The sequence below is a fragment of the Osmerus mordax genome, chromosome 10, assembly GCF_038355195.1.
Source record: "Osmerus mordax isolate fOsmMor3 chromosome 10, fOsmMor3.pri, whole genome shotgun sequence".
Classification (NCBI taxonomy): domain Eukaryota; kingdom Metazoa; phylum Chordata; class Actinopteri; order Osmeriformes; family Osmeridae; genus Osmerus; species Osmerus mordax.
The window spans coordinates 16454641-16476899 of NC_090059.1; the positions used below are offsets into that span (position 1 = coordinate 16454641).

The following is a 22259-nucleotide window of genomic DNA, read 5'->3' on the forward strand; positions in this document are numbered from 1 at the left end:
TTCCCCTTTTATAAAGGGGAAGTCATGCCCACAGGCCAATACGTTTCAAAGTGAAATATTACCCAAGGAATTTGGAAAAAGTAAAATGCGTTTGTCATAGTTGGGGCTGACAGGGTCGCTTCAGTTTCTACTATGAAGACGATTTTGTACTTCTGGATTTTTGGTGAGCTATTTTATTCTTAACTGTGCTTCAAGTGCTGTAGAGAGAGTCATTAAGAGACTTAACTATCTGAAAGAATGTTTTCAACACATACACGTTCAAATAACTTACTTTGATTGTTTTTCACTGAGACAATTTCTGTAAGATAATTGACAACCCAGTTACCAGTTAATTCTGCTGTGTGTGTTCAGTCCTTCAGTTTTCCCTTGCTAGACGACTCTGCCTTAGAAGACCCAATTTACCCATTGAATGCTTTGGTAAGTGGGTGATTGTGTTTTTGTGTTAAATCTGGGTCAAATTTAGCGCTTAAAGTGATCGATGTCCTGAATAACTCTTAATACCCAGAACTGTAGCCTAGGGTGATGATAAATACATTGTCACGCAAGTTCGAATCCAACACCAGCTAGTTTTGCCAGATGCTATTCGTGTTCAGCCACACTCCAAGAATGTTTCATGTCTGTATAAAGATAATTGGTCCTGTATTCATTTAGAAATAATTATGAACTTTTGTCAAAAGTTTAAAGTTATTTTCAGTCATAGTGTTTTGCAATATTATTGAATTCTCAAAATGATTTTAATTAGACCTTCCACCCTATTGGACAACCTGTATTTCCTTTGACAGATATTATTGACTGTGATGAGGATCCCACCATCTGTGGAGAGCATTCAATGTGTGTTAAAACATTCGTTTCCTTCACATGCAAGTGTGAAGCTGGGTTCCATTCAGTACCCAAGGATTTCAGTGGTGCAACTACAAAATGTGTGGGTGAGTATGTGTATTATTCAGAGATTGCAAAAGTACACATCCATCACTCAAGTAGAATGACGATAGTTTTGTAAACTTTTTTTTAAACCATTTGCTATTTTATTTGTTATATATATTTTAATTTTTTCACCTTTCGAAACTTTTTTTCGAAATTGTTTTCTACGCTTTTTTGGGGGGGGTAAAACCCTTTTTTCCAAAAATAATATTTTAACCTTTTGAAACTTTATTTTCCATTACTTTTTTTTCAAACTCAACACTTCAAACTCAAGTTCTATAGCTCACTTGGTCGGTTCACAAAAATTTCCCACCATCAAAGTAAACAAAACTAAGTATGAGTGTAAGAGAACAAACAATTCCCAACTGTCTCCCATGATGCACTGCTTCCTCACTTACATTTAGTCATTTAGCAGACGCTCTTATCCAGAGCGACAGTAAGTACAGGGACATTCCCCCAAGGCAAGTAGGGTGAAGTGCCTTGCCCAAGAACACAACATTAGTTGGCACGGCCGGGAACCGAACCAGCGACCTTCTGATTACTAGCCTGATTCTCTAACCGCTCAGCCACCTGACTCCCTTGTCTTCCACTCCCTTGTCTCCCACTTGTCTTCTTATGATTTTCTAAATCGTCTAACTGCAGCTGTGTGATGTACTTCAACAAGTTTCTGACATTTCTGTTTGTTTTTAGAGCTGAACTGTGACTTGCATAATACAACGGCTTCACGTGTACAGGTGAGTTGTTAAGGAAATATATTTTGCACTAGATTGCCACCATTCTGTTTCACTCACAATTTATCTTGCTCTGCCTTGCACTCCTTTCCACATGCAGACTCTTCCAAAAGATTTTGGAAATATCTTGTCTCTGGTGAAAGACAGTTGTTTGAGTTATTCTTTGGGTAGGGAAGTAACAAAGCAGTTGACTGGTGAAAAACATTTGCAAGTAAGTCCACTTACCCAAGCCTTCAGTCTACTAAAAATCCAACAATGAATGTACTCCCATCTTGCATTTACATTTAGTCATTTAGCATTTACTCTCTTTCTTCTGAAGGAACTACTCAACATTACTGATGTTTTCCAACTGGGTCTTAAAAGGAAAACTGACAGAGGAAACAACAGTGATGTCATCGCGTTACTGAGTGTTGTTGACAACATTGTCAGACTGATTCCATCCCAGCTGCAGAACAACGTGACCCGCGTACAGGGAGACAACACTGGTAGCACACACTGGCCACATGACAAACAGTACAGCACATTCCTCGATGCCTCGAACTGTACGCACTGTACCTCACCAAACGCTTCACACACAGACACAAGTCATCTTTATCTTGGATAATTTAAACGCCATACTGGTTTAAATTAATTGACACACAGGGACTTGTCGAGGTATAAATGTAAATAAGCATGAATTGTCTTGAGGAGGGGTCCAGCAGTAAAGTGGTTAACGATCAGTTGTCTTGATCTACCAGAGTTGGAGATAGTGGTGACGAAGGATCCACCCACAGGACCAGTCCGCCTGACCAATCAGAACAGTCTGCTTGACACCACTTGGGAGACTGTAATTGGTCATGACAAGAACTACACTGGTACTGTACTCCACCACTAATTGTCAATATTTAATTTAGATTGGCTTAAAGTTTAGGAATTGGTTATTAGGGTTGGGTACCGAAACCGGTTCCACTATGGAACCGGTTCTTACGCAACCGGCAAGAATCGGACCGGATTAGAACGCACATTTCGGTTCCTCATTTCTGAAATATTTTCCCTCTGTCGCTCCAAAACTGACTTAAAAATATCACACTTTCTCTGTAGTCTACCGTTAGCTAGCTAGCTTTTAGTGCATTTAAAATGCTTCAAGCGAAGCGGTCGAAAGTGTGGCTGTATTTCACAGCCAAGGATTCCGACATCGCAAAATGCAACAATTGTTTCAAAACGATTACGTGTAAAGGGGGAAGCATGTCGAATTTATTGAAACATGTGGCGACACAGAATATTTCTTAAAGCAGAGGGATGCACCTTGTTCGACAGCTTGCGGACATCAGTCCCTGGTCCCAGTGACACCAGTCCAAGTCCGACTGCTAGCAATTTTGTGTTAGGTGACTTAGGTTTACTTAATATATATTTAAGTGCTTTAAAACGTTAATATATTGTTACATTTAATTTTTTATTTATTAAAAAAAACTCTATAAAAGAGCCTTTCTTTGATGTCATTTTTCAAGAATCGGTTTAGGAATCAGAATCGTTTTAAAAGTACCGGTTCGTCATTGGAATCGTAAAAATCCAAACGATACCCAACCCTATTGGTTATACGGTATGTGTGTGTGGCTGTGTGTGTGTCGTATTCTATGTGCAGGGTTTGGATACGTATTTCTGCTAAGTTATGAAAGTCTGCATTTCCTAACCAACATCTCAACGGTTAGCACAGTATCCGTTACCAACAGCAACACAACCAGATTGCCTCAGGCTGTTAACATCACATTTCGACACCTTCAGGTAATCTTAAACCTTTCTATCAGTACTTGGGTGCCGATAAACACATGAAAAAAATCTGGATTGACCCACAGTAACAATAGTAATAGTAATAGTAACAGTCCAGCTGTTACTTGTAACTTCAAAAACATCATATCCCATAAGGCCCCAATTCTGCAATTTTATTTGCTTTCTGTCCCCAGTCTGATGTTTTTGGAACCACTTGTGTGTATTGGTCAACGGATGGCACCGGACATTGGTCGAAGCAAGGCTGCACATCACTGTTCTCAAACTCCACCCACACAGTATGTTCCTGCAACCACCTCAGCAGTTTTGCTCTCATTGAAAGCCTACATGCCCCAGAGGTGAGTCAAACACTGAGGGGCAAAGAAAACACCCTCTTAGTATTACAGATATGACACTCTTAATTCTTACATACTTAAAACATTTTTTTTTTTTTTCCCTTGACAGGAAAGTGACCAGCCGTCATTAGTGTGGTTGGTGGCATTATGTGTGGGTTTAATCTGTGTTGGCTTCTCCCTGTTTGCATCCCTGTTGTGTCGCATTGCCAGCCGTAAACAAGCACGAGGGAACCGTTCACAGAATGTTCAACTCTCAAGTGTGTCGGCCTGAAGAACAGAAATATGTTTATTTTTCTATTATCCTCTCATGCAACAGCCGCACTGAGGCAACTCACAGGTTTATAGAATTGTCCTTAAATATCTGTTAATCTGTAAATGAAGGTGAAGACTTTGTATTTAGTAGCTCTGTTATTAATTGTTTTATATGTAATAATGATATAATAATAATTATAGCACCCCCCCCCCCCCCCCCCCATAGGACACACATGAAAATAAAGTGCATTTTAATCAGTCAATCATAGTACATTACTGTTCCAGTTGTCGACACAACAATTATTACAACAAATAATACAACAATCTCGTGGCAAAAGGGGAAAATCTGTTATTTTTCCTTATGTTGACGACAGAGAGGCTGTCATGAACCGGATTCGGAAGCAACTTGAGTTTTCTCCTTGGGTGGATGCTGCTAGCCAGTAGCTAACGTTGGAGAGGGATGGGTCACAGAAATAGTTAGTTAGCTTGTTAGCCAAGTACCGCCTTTAGAGGTTTATTAATAAAAGTTGCTCGTAATAAAGCTACGTACACATAGCTAACTATCCAGCTGCTGGAATAACAGGACAAAACATGAAACGAGATGTCAGGATACTGTTATTGGGGGAACGTAAGTCAATCCTCTTAGCTAAACTAGCTAGCTAGCTACCTGCAGAGAGAAGCAGACTCAAACTGGCGCGTTAGCTAGCCTACAGACTGTAGATAGCCAGACAGTTTGTTGAATGTAGTCTAATCTCAATGGAGATGCAGCGAAGAGAGCATTGCTAGAAACATTAGCTCTAGCTATAGAATATCACAATTGTTGACATGTCCACACCGTTTACTGGATCACTAGCTATACACTAGTCAGCCGGCCAGTTCGTTGATGTCTACTTAACTTAAACTTACTACAACAACAGTGCAGTGATCAAACTTCAGCTTGTACAGTACGATAGCCAAGTTGATAGCAAGCGAGTATTGTAGCCTACTAGTAACGTATGTTAGCTTAACTTGTGTATCGTTATTTGGTTACACATGTAGCTAACTACATATCTATCTAGCTAGCTCTATCGACACATAATTTAAAGTCAGAAAATTCGTAAATCCTGATAGTATGGGCGTGTTAACTAGTATGGGCTACCTACTGTATAGAAGCTCAAACCATCTTGCTAACTCTGAGTCAGAAAGAGTTAGCAAGATGGTTTGAGGTGACATGTTGGTACATTAAGTTAATAACACATAGCAACAGTGACACGTGCTTGTAAATTATTATGGATTAATTGTTCTGCAAATAGAAGTTTAAGTTGATGGCACAAATATTTTTCATTCCAACAGTTGGGTGATTAGTTAGTGATGCAGATAGTTTAGCTAGTTGTCCAATAATAATCTTAATACACTTCCTAGTTAGTAATATTTGCGGTACTCTCTCTTTCCGGCGTAATAATAAAATAACAGACCTAGTCTAGTTACTGTACATACTGTTTGCAAGCAGTAGCCTATTTGGTGGAATGTGTACAAACGTCCACTTTAGGACCTTCCGCAGCTGGCCTCAGGTGGCTTATCAGGGTGTGTCAAGCGGTCAAATAAAGATCTAGTCCTGCCTGTAGAAAGTTGGCTTGTTAATTTCGTGTGAAAGGACTAAAGCATAAAGTTACAAGCACTGGTTTAGGCCCACCGTATATAATGATACGTGTTGTTTAGGCATGGATAAGCTGAAGTAGTTTATTATCCCCTATGTTTAATCCAGTTGTCTTATGTGGTGGGGAGGGAGTGTTAGAAGGGCCTGTTTACATTAATGTCTGACCCCACTCTCAAGGTGAAAGCTCTCATTTTGATCTTCAGCTGTGTTTTTCTTCGGCATTACCTCCCCAAGTGTGGAAAGAATCTCCTCTATAATATCTATTTATTTTACTCATTCACAGCCAAGGTGGGGAAGACTTCACTCATCATGTCCTTAGTGGGGGAGGAGTTTCCAGAACATGTAAGAGTCTTCGCAGCAATGCCACTTCAGTCGATCTTTTAGATCTGCAAAAAAAGTTTGACACTGATTGATAGCTCTTCACTGACCATACTCACTGACCATACCTGTCGTGACCATAAGTTTTGGCAATGACAAATGTTGTCTGGATATACTGGAATACAATAAGGCACATTTCATATTTTTTAAAGCTTTTTTGGGGAAAACATTTTCAATATATGCAAATAGTTCCCTCTTTTACAGCAGTCAATCTGCTCTTAAAATCCAATCAGAATGATCAAGGGATTTCACCTGGCTAGAACTAGTTCACACTTTCCCCTTTGCTGATTATATGACTTACTGAAATTATGTTAGCAGTCATTTTATGCCAAGGCCCAGCAAGCTTTGCAAACACAAAATGTATGTCGCTCCCAATACTTTTGGCCACGGCTGTATGTTCTCATAAGTTTGTAAGAATGTGAATGTCTCACTTTTTTTTTCTGCACCAACGATGGCTCCTCTGTGGCGAACTTATAACTGTTGATATATGATGGTTTAGGGAAATCTGTCACCATGGATACCTTGTATACTTATCTTACTTTGAGTTGCCCTATTGACACACGGCCAAAATATATATACCAGACCAAGTCATTCCCATGCCACAGTGAAACGGGGTTATCACTTTAATTAAGGCAAATAAAACAATATAGGTCAAATTTTAGTAAAAAATAAATATATATGTTATATATGTATTTGAAGGCCAGAATGTTACCCTTGCTAACTCCTAAAATAATTCAAGGTTTAAGCTAATTTGAGGGAGGCAGGCTGATTTAAAGGGTGCTGGGAGGCTCCTGGCTCAGTGTGTCAGACCGTGTAGACCTGAGTTAGGTGTTGTGCTGCCCCACAGGTGCCCCTCAAAGCCGAGGAGATCACCATCCCTGCTGACGTCACCCCAGAGAAGGTGCCAACACACATAGTGGACTACTCAGGTGAGGCAGAGAGACCCAACACACACACACACACCTCTCTGGTGAGGTGCTGTCCAGAGACCCAACACACACACACACCCCTCTCTGGTGAGGTGCTGTACAGAGACCCAACACACACACCCCCCTCTCTGGTGAGGCACTGTCCAGAGACCCAACACACACACACACACCTCTCTGGTGAGGCACTGTCCAGAGACCCAACACACACACACACACACACCTCTCTGGTGAGGCGCTCTCCAGAGACCCAACACACACACACACACACACCCCTCTGGTGAGGCGCTCTCCAGAGACCTAACACACACACACACCTCTCAGGTAGTCAAAACAAGGTTGCTGTGTACAAGTTCCTATTTTGCGTTATTGTTGCTAGATAGGCTTGTCTTTCTGTCATGTTGTGCCTGTTTTGTAAGTGTTTTGTTGTCGCTCTGGCCCAACAGAAAGTGAGCAGACAAATGAAGTCCTGAGAGAGGAGATTGTCAAGGTAAACGTGCCACTTTATTCGTACTATGTACTTCCTGTTAGGACGGCGTGATAGCCAATCAAATTGCTCATTAGGTTTGGTTGAGGTATGGGGAAGTGAGGGGTGGTGTGTGATGATTACACCCAAGATAACCATGACCTCCTCCTCATACAGGCCAACGTGGTGTGTGTGGTGTATGACGTCACCAAAGAGGAAACAATAGATAAGGTATACCTTGTATACTGAACAGGCCTATACCCAGTCTCTCATAGTTGCTGTTTTCAATGTGAAACTGCCTCATATTCAGCCACATTACATGCCATAATATGTGTTTTTAACTTTTAACTGTGACAGTATGATGGAGTAGAGCTGTTGAAAGAGTCTTATTGTGTCAAACTTCTGCCCTTTCAGATTCGGACAAAATGGATCCCTTTGGTAAACGGCGAAGCAGAAAAGGGTAACAAGTATGTGTCTGAGCGAATCAATGAGCTGCGCGCAGATCTACAATGATGCTGTTTTGCCATGTCAAACAGTAAAAAATGAAAGTTGGTACATTTGTGGCGGTTCATTTTTAATTGTGGCGGGCCGCCACAAATAAATCAATGTATGGGAAACACTGGATATGAGTGTCAGAATCAGAATGGGATTTATTCGCCATGAAAGTTTGCACAGACAAGGGCCGGGTTTCCCAGATTCGTTAAGAAGCTCTTAGCGTTAAGAGCTTCTTAACAAATCTGGGAAACCCGGCCAAGGAATTTGCTTTGGCAGGAAGGTGCATACAATAAACATATAGGGACCTAAAATTTAAATATGTGGACTATCTATACTAAGGGTACATAAACTAGCAGTACTAAGTGGGATTAGAATTGAATTAAATATACAATAAAATAAAATATGTCCTGTGTCCTGATTGTTGCCAATAATGTCATAGAGTTCCTATCATCCTGGTGGGGAATAAATCGGACCTGCGTTCTGGGAGCTCCATGGAGACCATTCTACCCATCATGAACCAGTTCTCTGAGATCGAGACGTGTGTCGAGGTATTTACCTCTTACTGCTCACCATCACCCACTCACTGACACGCTTATCCATCCACACATACACTGACATACTATCTTACTCACTCACTATGGCTCAGACAACAACACCAGTAATAACTTTTACTTGGCTGACATATTGTGACCTTCCTTTTTTTCGAAGTGTTCTGCGAAGAACCTGAAGAACATTTCAGAACTGTTCTACTATGCCCAGAAGGCCGTTCTCCATCCCACCGCTCCGCTCTACGACCCTGAAGACAAACAGGTCGGCCATTTAAGGAATAAACCACACAGCAGGATGTTTTGGGCTGACATCCTCTGTTGGGTGAATTGTTGCTCAGTTACGTGTTTTCAGCATTAGTTTTTATTGTATTCTTTCCATGCTCTTGTTTGCAGCTGAAGCCAATGTGTGTTCGAGCTCTCAGCAGAATCTTCTGCATCTCCGACCAAGACCACGACCGCATCCTCAGTGACACTGAACTCAACTGTTTTCAGGTGAGGCTCAAGAGGCACTCATTCATTTATCATATCCCCCCTCCCTCTCCCCTCCCTCCCTTCCTCCCTCCCCCCCACCCTCTCTCCCCCCCCCTCCCTCTCCCCTCCCTTCCTCCCTCCCCTCCTTCCTCTCCCCCTCCCTCTCTCCCCCCCTCCGTCCCCCCCTCCCTCCCTCTCATTCCCCCTCCCACTCCCCCTCTCCCTCCCTAACGGCTGGGTTTACGTACACGGTTCCTCAGAAATCGTGTTTCGGGAACCCCCTGGCCCCTCAAGCGCTGGAGGACGTGAAGACGGTTGTCTGGAAGAACACCAGCGACGGCGTTCAGGACAACGGCCTCACCCTCAACGGTCGGGTTTGAAGCCTTGAACGTTTCAAAGCAACTAGGCTCAAGTTTTCCATGTTTAATGTCCCGTATTGGTCAACGTCCGTGGTGTTCTGACTGAATGAGTTTATCCACCTGGCAGGTTTCCTGTTCCTCAACACGTTGTTCATCCAGAGAGGTCGTCACGAAACCACCTGGACCATCCTGAGGAAGTTTGGCTACGATGACACTCTGGAGCTGACTGATGACTATCTGTACCCACAGTATGTACAGCACAGTACTGCAGTACATTACTAGGCTCTGTAGTCTACTCCAGGCCTGCCATAAGCTCAATTATTTCAAATAATTCTTTTCTCCAGGTGGCTAGGTTTTTCCTTGTGTCAGGGATGGGGACATTACATGCTAGGTTTTTTTATTTAGACAAAGTAGCACTATAAGTGTCTTTCTGGAGATTGGGAGTGGTCTCTACTTTCCCCTTTATCCATCTGCCTGTTTGTGTCTGCCCTTGTCTGTGATCACAGTATCCCCAGGTATGCATAAGGCTGTTTGTTGTTTGCGTTGCCAGGTTACGAGTTCCCGTCGGTTGCACCACCGAACTCAACCATTTAGGTCACCAGTTTCTCCAGCGGCTGTTTGACAAATATGATGAGGTGAGGAGACGCCCCCCACAGCCGCCCATCTAAAGTTCAGGTTGTCTGAAAGAATGAAATACGTTTCTCCTAAAAATACATAATAATAATTAGTCTTTTTTTTTAATCAAGAAATGTTTAAAGAATCTCTGCTTTCTCTTATTAATAACTTGTATTCCGCATCTATTATTTTCAATTCGAACGCGGTAGTTGGCAGTACCGATGTAGGTGAAACCAAAACGCTGACGTGCATCTCTCTTCCATGCCCCAGGATAAGGACTTGGCCCTCTCACCTTCAGAGCTCAAGAATCTCTTCTGCGTATTTCCCTACATGCCTTGGGGCGCGGACGTGTACACTGCCGTGTCGACGACGGACGAGGGCTACGTCTCGTTGCACGGCTACATGTGTCAGTGGATGTAAGTATTGGTATGGCCTTGTCCTGCGCGCGTGTGCGTGTGTGCGTGGTGGAAGGTTGCCGGTTCGATTGTCGAATGACGTTGTGTCCTTGGGCAAGGCACTTCACCCTACTTGCCTCGGAGGAATGTCCCTGTACTTACTGTAAGTCGCTCTGGATAAGAGCGTCTGCTAAATGACTAAATGTAAATGGAATGGAATGGTGTGTGTACTTGTCGTGTTCGTACCCTGGCGTGGGCAAGATGGCGAAGAAGCAATGCTGACTGGCAACACCACCACCCCTGTGTCAGAAGCATGTGGACATGCATAAGAGAGCCTCCACCTTTCCCTTGGCACATGTCATGCGACCCACATGCAGCCCCGCATGCTAGATCCCTGGTGTATTTTCTCATGGCATTTCCCAGCATGCTTGTGCGTGTGAAGGGATTCTAAATCGGGGTGTGTGGATGTTCCTGCTCCGCGCCCCCGCCGGGGTCCGTACGCTCACCAGCAGGGTCCTGCCTCTCCTGCCGCCCCTTACAGGCTGTCTGCTTACGTGGACGTGCATCGCTGCTTGGAGTACCTGGGATACCTGGGATACCCCATCATCACCGAGCAGGACTCCCAGACTGCAGCTGTCACAGGTGTGTGTGTGTGTGCCTGTGTGTGTGTGTGTGTGTGTGTGCCTGTGTGTGTCTGTGTGTGTGTGTGCCTGTGTGTGTGTGTGTGCCTGTGTGTGTGTATGCCTGTGTGTGTGTGTGCCCGTGTGTGCCTGTGTGTGTGCCTGTGTGTGTGTATGCCTGTGTGTGTCTGCCTGCGTGTGTGTGTGTGTGTCTGCCTGTGTGTGTGTGTGCCTGTGTGTGAGGTTGAGGGGTGTGCGCTTCAGTTTTCCTACCCAGAAGCCTGACTGGAAGAATGCAGATATGTTACCTAGAATCTGTAATCCTAGTCCCAGTAGTAAACCCTTCGACGGATTACCCTGTTAATCTGGAACAGTGTACGCTCTACATATAAATATACAGCGTTCCCTATGAGGACGCACACACACAAAAAAAATCTTACTTGATTGTTTGTTAAATAAAGTGTTTGTTATTTTAAGGTAATATTTTGAATCATATGAAATGATTCATGAATGAAAGTCATTCTTTTTTAATAATGTCATCAATCAAGTGTATGATTACGCAGTGAAGCCCCATTAAGTTCTGTTGATATAACAGCTACTGCTGTCAGGATTCCTTGATGGCTAGCTAGTTGTTTGTTGTGAGTGCATTTTGAGAGTAGACAGGGTGCATCAGTACGTACTGTAGTAACAGGATTAGCGAGGGCGATGATGTAATAGTCTCACCGGCGCTAATGCCCTCGTTCCCTCAGTGTAGAGGTGAGCTTCTTTACCTGAGCCTGCGCTAAATGGGGGACAGGGCCCAAAGCCCTGCAGCTAGCCCCTCCCACACAGCTAGCCCCTCCCACACAGCTAGCCCCTCCCACACAGCTAGCCCCTCCCACACAGCCCCGGCTGCATACTGGGTCTGACAGAAGAACGGGATCCTTCCCATGATGCTTTGCTTCGTTTGCCCTGTTTTGTGTACACGAGCATGTCTTGTTCATATATATGTTGTGCCGATGTGTGTGTGTGTGTTTCTCCGTAGTGACACGGGAGAAAGATGTGGACCTGGAGAAGGGTCAGACCCAGCGCTCGGTGTTTCTGTGTAAGGTGATCGGACCGCGAGGAACCGGAAAAACGGCCTTCCTGCAGGCCTTCCTGGGCAGGGGTGTCGCGGTACGACCCTGTCAAAACACTCTGGGTGGGGGAGGGAGGGAGAGAGCGAGACTCAAACCATCATATGAAGACTTTCCTTCACCCAATCAAGTCTAGTTTGTCATGCTGTCCTTTTATTCTTTGTAAACGTGGCCCCACATTTAGGTATTACGAATAAAATACTTGTGCCTATCAATGATAAATAATGAAAAGGATATTCATGTGCAAATGCCACTTCATTTACATTTAGTCATTTAGCAGACGCTCTTATCCAGAGCGACTTACAGTAAGTACAGGGACATTCCCCCGAGGCAAGTAGGGTGAAGTGCCTTGCCCAAGGACACAACGTCAGTTGGCATGACCGGGAATCGAACTGGCAACCTTCGGATTACTAGCCCGATTCCCTCACCGCTCAGCCACCTGACTTCCCACCTGACTTCAGTGGTGGCTGTCCACTGTGGAGGGGAGATCCAAGGGTCAGCATGAGTGTGATGCCTGTTTGTGTTTCTCAGAGAGGCGAGCGTGAGGTCGGGGCCTTCTCCCTCCACACCATCAACACGGTCCAAGTCAGCAACCAGGAAAAGTATCTTATCGTAAGTACATTACTGCCGCAACCTCCACTCTTTGACCTCTGACAGCGGCCTAACCCCCCCCCCCCCCCCCCCCCCCCCCCCTGATCCGGGCAGCTTTACGAGGTTGACGTGGAGACGGCGTTCCTGAAGGCGACGGACGCGGCCTGCGACGTGGCCTGTCTTATGTATGACACCAGCGACCCCCAGTCCTTTGACTACTGTGCCAGCATCTACAAGGTCAGCCGCTCAGCTGGTCCACGGAGGACACACTCACAGTCCTCACTCAAAACACAGCTTTTTTTTTATCTCCTTATTGCACACACCGAACTTTGATTGTTTACCATGATGTTGCAACTCGTGTTTCCCACCCCCTCTCTCTCCCTCTCTCTCTCTCTCTCTCTCTCTCTCTCTCTCACCCTTTCCCACTATCTGTTTCTTACCTCTCTTGGCCCTCTCTCTTTCCCACTATCTGTTTCTTACCTCTCTTCTCCCTCCCTCTCTCCCTCTCTCTCTCCCTCACCCTTTCCCACTATCTGTTTCTTACCTCTCTCGTCCCTCTCTCTCCCTTTCCCACTATCTGTTTCTTACCTCTCTCGTCCCTCTCTCCCTCCTCCGTGTATTGGCCTCCCCCTCTCTCACCTCGTCTGACAGCAACACTACATGGACAGCAGCATCCCCTGTGTGTTGGTGGCCTCCAAGGCCGACCTCCCAGAGGTCAAGCAGTTCCACGGGATGACCCCTGCAGAGTTCTGCTACAAACATCGCCTGCCCCCGCCCCTGCCCTTCTCCAGCCTCTCCCTGGATGCCTCCAGCCAGAATATCTACACCAAGCTGGCCTGGGCTGCCATGTTCCCGTGAGTTCACACACACACGTGTGATTTCAGATGTAAACAGCCGGTGATGTGTTCAGTGTTTGTCCGCCTGATGTGAGATCCTTTGTTGACGCGTTGGTTCCTCCCTCAGACATCTGAATGGTTCTGACTTGAGCAGCACGTCCTTCTGGCTGAGGGTGACGTTAGGTGCAGCGGTGGTCACGGTCCTTGGATTTGCCCTCTACAGAGTTTTCGCCCGACAGAAATGACGTGGATCCCAGGGGACCCCCCCTCCCTCTCTGAGCCCACCTTGATCCAACTCTACCCTGATCTCCAGACCAACTCCTCTCCAGACCAACTACTCTCCAGAACACTTCACTTTGTCAGACCTAGTAACAAATCTTTAATTATAATCCAAGACAAATGAAAGATGGCGGCCATATCTTCCTCCCTCGCTCGCTCGCTCGCTGGCTGGCTCTGCCTTACGTTCTCAGAACCAGGCTAAGCAGGAGTTAGCCTAATGCATCGATACGCCAGGAGCTGCTATCTACACCTCACTTCCACACAGGTGCTTTATCACAGGGAGGAAGTGCAAGTAGGTCACTTCCTGTCACGTTTCAGACCCAGAACATTTCTTTACTATTCCAACATGGTATTCACAGGGAGAATAGATAGGTAGGTTTTTGTTTTTTTTATTTTATAAGTATGCAGTCTTTCTTAAGAAGAAGAAGAAGAAGAAAAAAAGAAAAATGCCAAAATGTTGAACAGATGGACAGTTTTCAAAGTTGGGACTGGGTATGTTGGGCATGTGTCGTTTAGTACCAAGCCTCAGAGCTCCAGTGGAGGTGAGCCCCCAGCTGCAGAACAATAACCCCACCAGAAGACACCTGGGTCGGGCAACATCTGGTCCACAGCAGGGTAGCTCGCTGGAAGTCCCACAGAGTCTTCAAACGACTGTCTTTCTCCGTCACTAAGACACCTGATCTGACTTGCCAAATAAAGAACTCCCCCTTGCAGGTATTCACAGACAAATATAGTATTTTGTTCCTATAGGCTCTGCTATATTTAATGAAAGCAATAGAATATGCCCAGTCTGGTATGTCCAGTGTCTTTAGATGTCTATTTTAAAGAGGTTTTGCCTCAGGCCAACAGCTGAACTCTGGTGGCTTCTCAGATTTTAGAAGGGGAGTGATCTTTATTTTGTGCATGAAGCAAAAAATGTTTGAATGAAAAAAGCAAAATGGCTCTGGAATGCATTGAAACTGGAACTCAATTCTGTACGTTGCTAAATAACTTATCTGATTCTTATTTTCTTAGGTTTATTTTAATTCAGCTATTCACCTCCGATTTTTGAATTCATACCCCTCCCCCCCCTGCATATGTAGTGTGAGTGTGTGAGTGAGTGTGTCTGTGTGCTAACTGTGGTACACACATGGCAGTGGGTGTCAAGATTGTGTGACAGGTTTATTTGACTTGTAAACCGACTGGTTTATTTTCAAATTGGGACAATCGTTTCTCGTGTTAACTAGTCTGGGATTTACCCACCATTGCTGCAGGATAACTGACTTGTTCCTCTGTGGACATTGTTGACTGAAGGTGCTGAAGACATAGATGCTTACTCAATAAAACAAATCAGTTACTTCTTTAATTTGTTTGGCCAAACGTGGTTCTTTTGCTTTTATTATAAACATTTGTGCATTGTAGTTTTGAGGAAACTATGTTGTTTGCGAAAGAACTTGTATTGACATGGATCTTTATTCGTTAATTTTACTTTGTTCGACAGCCAGACTGACGGCGTCTAATTTAATAGGGCGCCACAAATTTTACGTAGAACAAAGCTTTTCTAAAATTCTAACAGCCAGGGACTGCCTCCACGAATCCACATGCTATCAGATAGACTTCGTTGTACATGGAACAACGAATTCTCTTAATTTCCATTCATGTGACTGTTTAAGGTACATCACTGGCAGTAATGCCTTAACTGTAGGTCTCTATCCTGGAGGATATTCTGCGGAACGACCACTAGATGGGAGTGGAGAGCATCGGTAAGGTAAGAACAGATAGCAGGGCTTAAAATCCGTCCAGAGAGGGAGACTTTAGAGGTGTTTTCTGTAGGAATGCCAGCCTTTAAAAAAATTTTTTTTAACGGTAATAACATACAATTTAATTTTACTACCAGGATATTTTGAAGTGTCATGATAGAAACATATACCAAAGTAGCCACATGGTGTGATTATCCTGTGATTAAGCAAGAGCAGTTGATGCATTTTTTGTGTGTATTGTACGGTCTTTTAGAACCCACAGTTCAGCCATTGCAAGCATCATGCTGTAGTAAGACTACTCACATACAGGTCCGTAACATTTTTAGCAAAGCGCATGACACGCTGAGGTAGACCTAGAGAGCTTTAAAACCACCCAGCTCCTTTCTCTTTCCTAAATGGTAAATTAAGACCCATAGGTAATTGAGCGACTGTTTCTACAACTGCTTTTCGTTACCATCAAACCATAAAGTGGCGGAAATAGCATGATAACGCACGCGTAAAAAGCTATGAATGAATGAGGAAAAACTGAATATTTAAAAGATGATAAAAGTTTATTGAATTACAGTATAAACAGTTTCAAAAGTGATCCGTTGTGGTTCATTTGCCTACAAATAGACTGAATTAATTGAGAATGGTAGTGTTATTTGACAGTGATGTAACATAAGACTACACATTTAGAGCCATTAGCTTCACTTGGTATTCTTGCAGTTTCCACTCATGTTTTACATTATAGTCAGGCTCAACAATGCGCGCTATTTAAACAGTTGTATTTTCACAATGACCTCGTTTACCGACAAGTACTCCATTGATTCTGATCAATAAAATGTCCAAATTGGTGTTCACATAGGCCTAAATATTCAAAAAGATCTTAGACAACAGGTATCCAATGATGACCGGGGAGGAATAAATAGTAACGATGAATACTGCTACATACATTTTTTTACATTCCATGACTCTCCTTTTCAGCATCATGTAGACTAGTGCAATGGACTGGGAAACAATTGGTAAAAAGGTTAGGTTTCGCATGAGACCATACAAAAATAATACATATAAGAAAAACATTTTTTTTTCTCCAAAAGTTATTTACAGCGACTCAAGTCTCTCTGTTGATGTCATTTTTTACTTCTTCTTCGTTGCTTTCTTGGCTGTTGTTTTGGGCTTGGGCTTGGCGGTTTTGGCCTTCTTGGGTTTGCTCGCCTTGGGCTTGGTGGGCTTTGCCTTCTTGACTGCTTTCTTGGGCTTTGGTGCTGCTTTCTTCTTCTCTGGAGACTTCTTCACTTTTTTCGCCGCTGGCTTTGGTTTCTTGGCTTTTGCTGGTGATTTGGCCACCTTCTTGGGCTTGGCCACCTTCTTGGGCTTGGCGGCAGGCTTCTTTGCTTTCACAACTGGTTTGGGTTTGGAAACCTTTTTGGCGTCCTCAGCTTTGGCCAGTTTGAAGGAACCTGACGCACCAATGCCTTTGGTGTGGCGCAGGACCCCTGAGTTCACCAGCCTCTTCAGTGACAGCTTAATCTGAGAGTCGGCGTTCTCGCCCACCTTGTAATGGCCCTTGATGTACTTCTGGATGGACTGACGGGACGCGCCTCCACGACTCTTGTCAGCCACGATGGCTGTCTTGATCATGTCCGAGTACTTAGGATGTGAAGCAGTCTTCTTTGGAGTTTTTGCCTTTTTGGCCTTCGGGGCTGGAGCTGCCGCCGTTTCTGCCATGTTGACTTTTTATGAAGTCTTTGAAAAAAAGAAAAAAAGAATTCTGGAACCAAGTAGGATATCCCTGGTGAAAGTCTTTCACAGAGCGCAGGTAGCTGTCAAACGACAGTATTTTGAAAATAGTTGATATGGTGTTGTTAAAACTCCAAAGAGTGGCTAAAACTAGCTTTTTCGTAAATACAGAAAGTATTTTTTTTTGGCCACATACAGTGACGCGTCAAATGTGAATCCCTATGAATGTATCTTATTCCACAAGCGCTACTCCGAGTCTATGAAGCCTACGTGCGGACGTGATTGAGAACACCAACTGCCAGCAGCTGATCTAGCAGGCTCCATGGAACTCGCCTGGTCCCGTTTGTGTTTCTTCATCCTCGAAATCTCCACAAATATAAAAAGTCCGGTGTAGCATAGGTCCACAAAACCTTATAGCTAGAAACTAGACAGTTAGGGCTTCACACACATATAATGGTTCGTATATATTTCGCTGACCGATTAACTTTTATTTCCCGAAAACCTACTCGTAGCACTGCGCGGTGTGATCAATTTTGCAGAATTCCGGTCAAATTGACCCAAACAGACGGAACCGAGCATAAAAATGTCAAATGCATATTGCAAATTAATCTATACTCTAACGAATCCACTTGGGTTGAGTGGTGCAAAACCTAGTTTTTGCTTTTAATACACCGATGTAGTTTTCTAACTAACACAGCCCAGCCAGTGACTTTGAGTGACGTGGTTGAGATTATTTACTGTTAAACCTCCTATAAATTAAATGTCACAGTATTTGAGATATTGATGAATCAAGTAATGTTAATGGAGATTTTGGTAGGTTGTAGTGCTATATATTGGTCTCTTTTCCTTAATGCTTAAAGGCAGAATCAGGAATAACAAAGTGGCACTATGCAAGTCGCGCCAGAGCTCCATTGTCAGGAAAGTTGCCAACACCTCTAAGATGTACAGCTCAGATAATAACCGATTAAATTTGTCAAAAATGTCATTAGAGAGACAAAATTATCTTATATTTCACAGGACATTTGGTCAAGTTCAAGTGCGACTATACTGGATACAAAACTATAGCTAACATCCAATGTAGGACACATTGATGGCATTCTTTTGTTCTGTGGCTAGCAGAGCAGAGTCGACTGAGCGGCATGTTTAATTTACGAGCGGTTCATCTCATTTTTCATTGACTATGAATACAGCTATACAGTAATGGTTAATAACTTATTACAATAAGAAAAGTGCTAATTGTTTGTTACTATCCAGATCTTGATTTCATACATTTTCTCTGCAAACGCCATCTTGGATCCCATATGAAAGTCACACTACTTTTGACTTGTTTCCCGCTATCAAACAGATGTGATAATTAAGACATTAATTAGGTTACATTTTCTCAATTAGGAAAGTAGTGTATGTAAAATTATGAAAGCGTTGGCCTCCATATTTTACGAATGGAACATCATAAATCGCCTCTTAACAGGTCTTGCCCACGCACATTGGCTACTTGTAGCAAGTGATACCACATTTTACTTGGTCGTTAGTAAAGTCATAAATTAATACAAGTAGCATGTTGCAATGCAAATTATTCCTTTGTCAGAACCTTGTCATAGTTACTATGCTCCACATTTAGCATCAAGTGAATGAGTAGCTCCAGGCTCACCCTCTCACATCAGTCCTTTTGCTATGTGACTTGTGTGTGTGCCAGTGTATGGGTGAGTTGGAGGGTCGGTAAATGAGTGAACGAAAGCGCATGAATGAGTGGGTGAGTTAGAGTGAATGCGTGAATAAGTGCGTTGAAGGAAATGAACGCGCACGCGCGCACTAGCATTTGGCAACGTCCCAACATTGACTGTGGCAATATTTCCGTTGCTTGTTTGTTAATTGAGATTGTTTTTAAGGAATCTATTTCGGATTTACAAGGTTTATTTAAACGATGTATTTCAGTGTCGAGCAGCTAGGCTCATTGTTGTCAGTGTGTTCTGAAGGAGAGGCTGTCTACAGGTCTTCAGCCAGTGTCCGTGCCGTGCCCGGGTGCTGAAAACAGCACCCCGAGACACTTCTCGCCCCGTTAGACCACTCCCTCGCTCCGCCGACAGAGGGATGTGTCTTTAACAATGGGCGGCCCGTCTGTTGGTCAATATAATCCAACCCCTCAACATCATGGTCTTTCATTATGTCCAACTTTTATTACTCTGACATTAACTCGCATTGATAATGTTGGGTTTACTCACTATGGCAACAATCCGAATTATGTTTATTGTCTCACCATTCCTCATGCGCTGCTTGTGCCTGATCCCATACCATAATAACCCTGCAATGCAATGCCATTGGAGACACTGCAGTTATTACATAATAGCGTCATTCTTGGGGCTTTTGCAAGGTCAGTAAGGTGCGTGATGTGGTACTATTATAACCTTATTTTATATGTAGCCTATATGTTTTTTCTTTCCAACTGTACAGCTGTAGAAAAACATTGTATTAGCATTTTATTATGATTATATTACTAGAAAAAAATAATATAATAATAACACTATGACAATGTCTTATCTTCCGATTTATTTATTTTAAGAACCAAAACATTATTGCTAGTTATGGTTAATATTGTATTCAAATTTGTTATATCATGATACTTTGAATGACTATGATTATTATGAACTATATTGTTTTCATAATCTTTATGATAAACATTAATAGTATTATCATGTTTGTTTCATTATTCATAATTTCCCACCAGATATCAGTATGATACTATTATGACAGTACTTACCTACTTGTTCAAAAAAATAAAGCTTTTAACAAGAAGGAAAGTGTTTTACAGACATATGTACTTGAATTCATACTCTGAGAGGAGACACGGCAAAGTGTCAGGAATACTCTAACCTGGTTAAGTCCTGGATGCCTTGGTCACTGAGGCATTATGGGAAATGTCCTCCGCCATGCTGTTTCATGGTTGCCTGTTTATCCTTGGGTGTTGCCGTGGAGATGTTGTTCTGGGGTACAAAGCGAATCTAGCATTCCACTCTCAACAGTCTGGTTCCATTTGCCATGGCAACTTACTGATGTCTGGGATTCCATGTTTTTTCTGAATGTAGCTAACTTAGATTACGAGTGAGTTTGACTTTGTTAAAAAATGTTGGTTATGTTCCACAGTTACTGAGGAGGGTTTTATTTACAAACTTGTAAGGTAACTAAGGGAAATATTGTCCTCAAGGGGCAATTTGTTGCACAGTCAGCAGTTCATACAATCAATCAAACATACATATCAATCATCATACGTAGAATCAAGAGCTGATCTGGAGATCAAAGCAAACAGTCTAGTTCAGTTTTAGACATTTTGTTTTACAATGTCCTTATACTGTTTTTTATGAATTGATTAGTGTACTGCATGTACCACATACATTAAGCAGTATTAATATTATCCCCCCAAAATATTATTCTTTCTTTGTATGTCTTCTCTGTGTCATGTTACGTTTATTACTCTGACTGTTTTTGTGTCAGTCGACAACAGCCGTGTTTTTCAGCGTGTGTTCTCCAGCGTGTGTTCTGCTGGACAGTTGCAATAACACACGTGTGTGTGTGAGCAGGTGCCGGCAAACAAGTACTCTGCTGACTGCTGCTGAACCACCAAACTGACACACACACCACACACACACTACACACACACTACACACACTACACACACACTACACACACACACACACACCACACACACACCACACACACACACACACACACACACACACACACACACTACACACAGTGGGCTGTTAGGGTGGCTGCCAACAGAAACACACCAGTTAGCCCCCAAACACTAAAGGCTTTCTTTGTGAATGTCTTGCCCCCCCCTCCCCCCCTCCCCCCCTTCCTCCCCCCTTCCACTTACCTCCCCCCCTTCCACCTACCTCCCCCCTTCCCCCCCCCCTTCCTCCCCCCTTCCCCCTACCTCCCCCCCTTCCTCCCTGCCTCCCCCCCTTCCCCCTGCGGCCTCCCCCCCTTCCCCCTTCCTCCCCCCCTTCCACCTGCCTCCCCCCCTTCCTCCTACCACCCCCTTTTCCTCCCCCCCTTCCCCCTACCTCCCCCCCCCCCTTCCCCCCACCTCCCCTCCCCTCCACGCCCCTCAGACCCAGTATTTAGAACAGGTAACCACGGCCACAGTGCCAGCTGTCGAGTCACCTCACCCCACACCGCCCGCTCATCACAGTGTCACATGCATCTGTGTGCTGTCAGTCAAACCCACAGCCATCTCATCCAGGCTATCATGGCAGATTTGCCTTCATAAAAACTTTTTCTAGACTCGTTCTAAAGATGTATTTCTGGCCTTTTTTGGACAGAGAGTCAGGGAATGAGGAGGAGAGAGCGAGGGGAAGACATGCAGAGATGGTCTCGAGCCGGAATCCAACCCAGACCGCTGTGACAAGGCCTCAGCCTGCATGGTACCTACTTTGTGACAAGGCCTCAGCCTGCATGGTACCTACTTTGTGACAAGGCCTCAGCCTGCATGGTACCTGCTCTGTGACAAGTCCTCAGCCTGCATGGTACCTACGTTGTGACAAGGCCTCAGCCTGCATGGTACCTGCTCTGTGACAAGGCCTCAGCCTGCATGGTACCTGCTCTGTGACAAGTCCTCAGCCTGCATGGTACCTGCTCTGTGACAAGTCCTCAGCCTGCATGGTACCTGCTCTGTGACAAGTCCTCAGCCTGCATGGTACCTACGTTGTGACAAGGCCTCAGCCTGCATGGTACCTGCTCTGTGACAAGGCCTCAGCCTGCATGGTACCTGCTCTGAGACAAGGCCTCAGCCTGCATGGTACCTATGTTGTGACAAGGCCTCAGCCTGCATGGTACCTACGTTGTGACAAGGCCTCAGCCTGCATGGTACCTGCTCTGTGACAAGGCCTCAACCTGCATGGTATCTGCTCTGAGACAAGGCCTCAGCCTGCATGGTACCTGCTCTGAGACAAGGCCTCAGCCTGCATGGTACCTGCTCTGAGACAAGGCCTCAGCCTGCATGGTACGTGCTCTGTGACAAGGCCTCAGCCTGCATGGTACCTGCTCTGAGACAAGGCCTCAGCCTGCA

At 44.2% G+C, this 22259-nt stretch overlaps 2 protein-coding genes and 1 long non-coding RNA gene across 3 annotated transcripts; 2 read left to right on the forward strand and 1 right to left on the reverse strand.

Moving 5' to 3' along the window:
• Positions 1–1752: 1752 nt before the first annotated feature.
• Positions 1753–4199, forward strand: LOC136950909 (uncharacterized). Its single transcript, XR_010877519.1, has 6 exons — positions 1753–1863; positions 1972–2137; positions 2390–2506; positions 3274–3413; positions 3593–3754; positions 3861–4199. It is a non-coding gene; the product is annotated as an uncharacterized lncRNA (long non-coding RNA).
• Positions 4200–4460: 261 nt separating this feature from the next.
• rhot2 (ras homolog family member T2) lies at positions 4461–15069 on the forward strand. The gene is made up of 19 exons (XM_067244670.1): positions 4461–4631; positions 5923–5981; positions 6865–6946; positions 7390–7433; positions 7587–7640; positions 7824–7876; positions 8344–8452; positions 8613–8714; positions 8846–8944; positions 9184–9292; positions 9410–9530; positions 9833–9917; positions 10168–10313; positions 10834–10934; positions 11937–12067; positions 12559–12639; positions 12733–12855; positions 13270–13472; positions 13582–15069. The coding sequence occupies exons 1-19, from the start codon at positions 4595–4597 to the stop codon at positions 13697–13699; spliced, it is 1857 nt and encodes a 618-aa protein (XP_067100771.1). The 5' UTR covers positions 4461–4594; the 3' UTR covers positions 13700–15069.
• A 929-nt stretch (positions 15070–15998) lies between these two features.
• h1-0 (H1.0 linker histone) lies at positions 15999–17422 on the reverse strand. Its single transcript, XM_067244460.1, has one exon. The coding sequence runs from the start codon at positions 17180–17182 to the stop codon at positions 16592–16594; it is 591 nt and encodes a 196-aa protein (XP_067100561.1). The 5' UTR covers positions 17183–17422; the 3' UTR covers positions 15999–16591.
• Between the last annotated feature and the right edge of the window lie 4837 nt (positions 17423–22259).

What these genes read in the sequence shown, in the direction of transcription:
- rhot2 (XM_067244670.1), top strand. Translation starts at nt 4,595, where the DNA reads ATGAAACGAGATGTCAGGATACTGTTATTGGGGGAAC. An exon ending in GGGAGGAGTTTCCAGAACAT is followed by an intron (nt 5,982 to 6,864) that starts GTAAGAGTCTTC and finishes GCTGCCCCACAG; the next exon opens with GTGCCCCTCAAAGCCGAGGA. An exon ending in ACACATAGTGGACTACTCAG is followed by an intron (nt 6,947 to 7,389) that starts GTGAGGCAGAGA and finishes CTGGCCCAACAG; the next exon opens with AAAGTGAGCAGACAAATGAA.
- h1-0 (XM_067244460.1), bottom strand. Translation starts at nt 17,182, where the DNA reads ATGGCAGAAACGGCGGCAGCTCCAGCCCCGAAGGCCAAAAAGGCAAAA.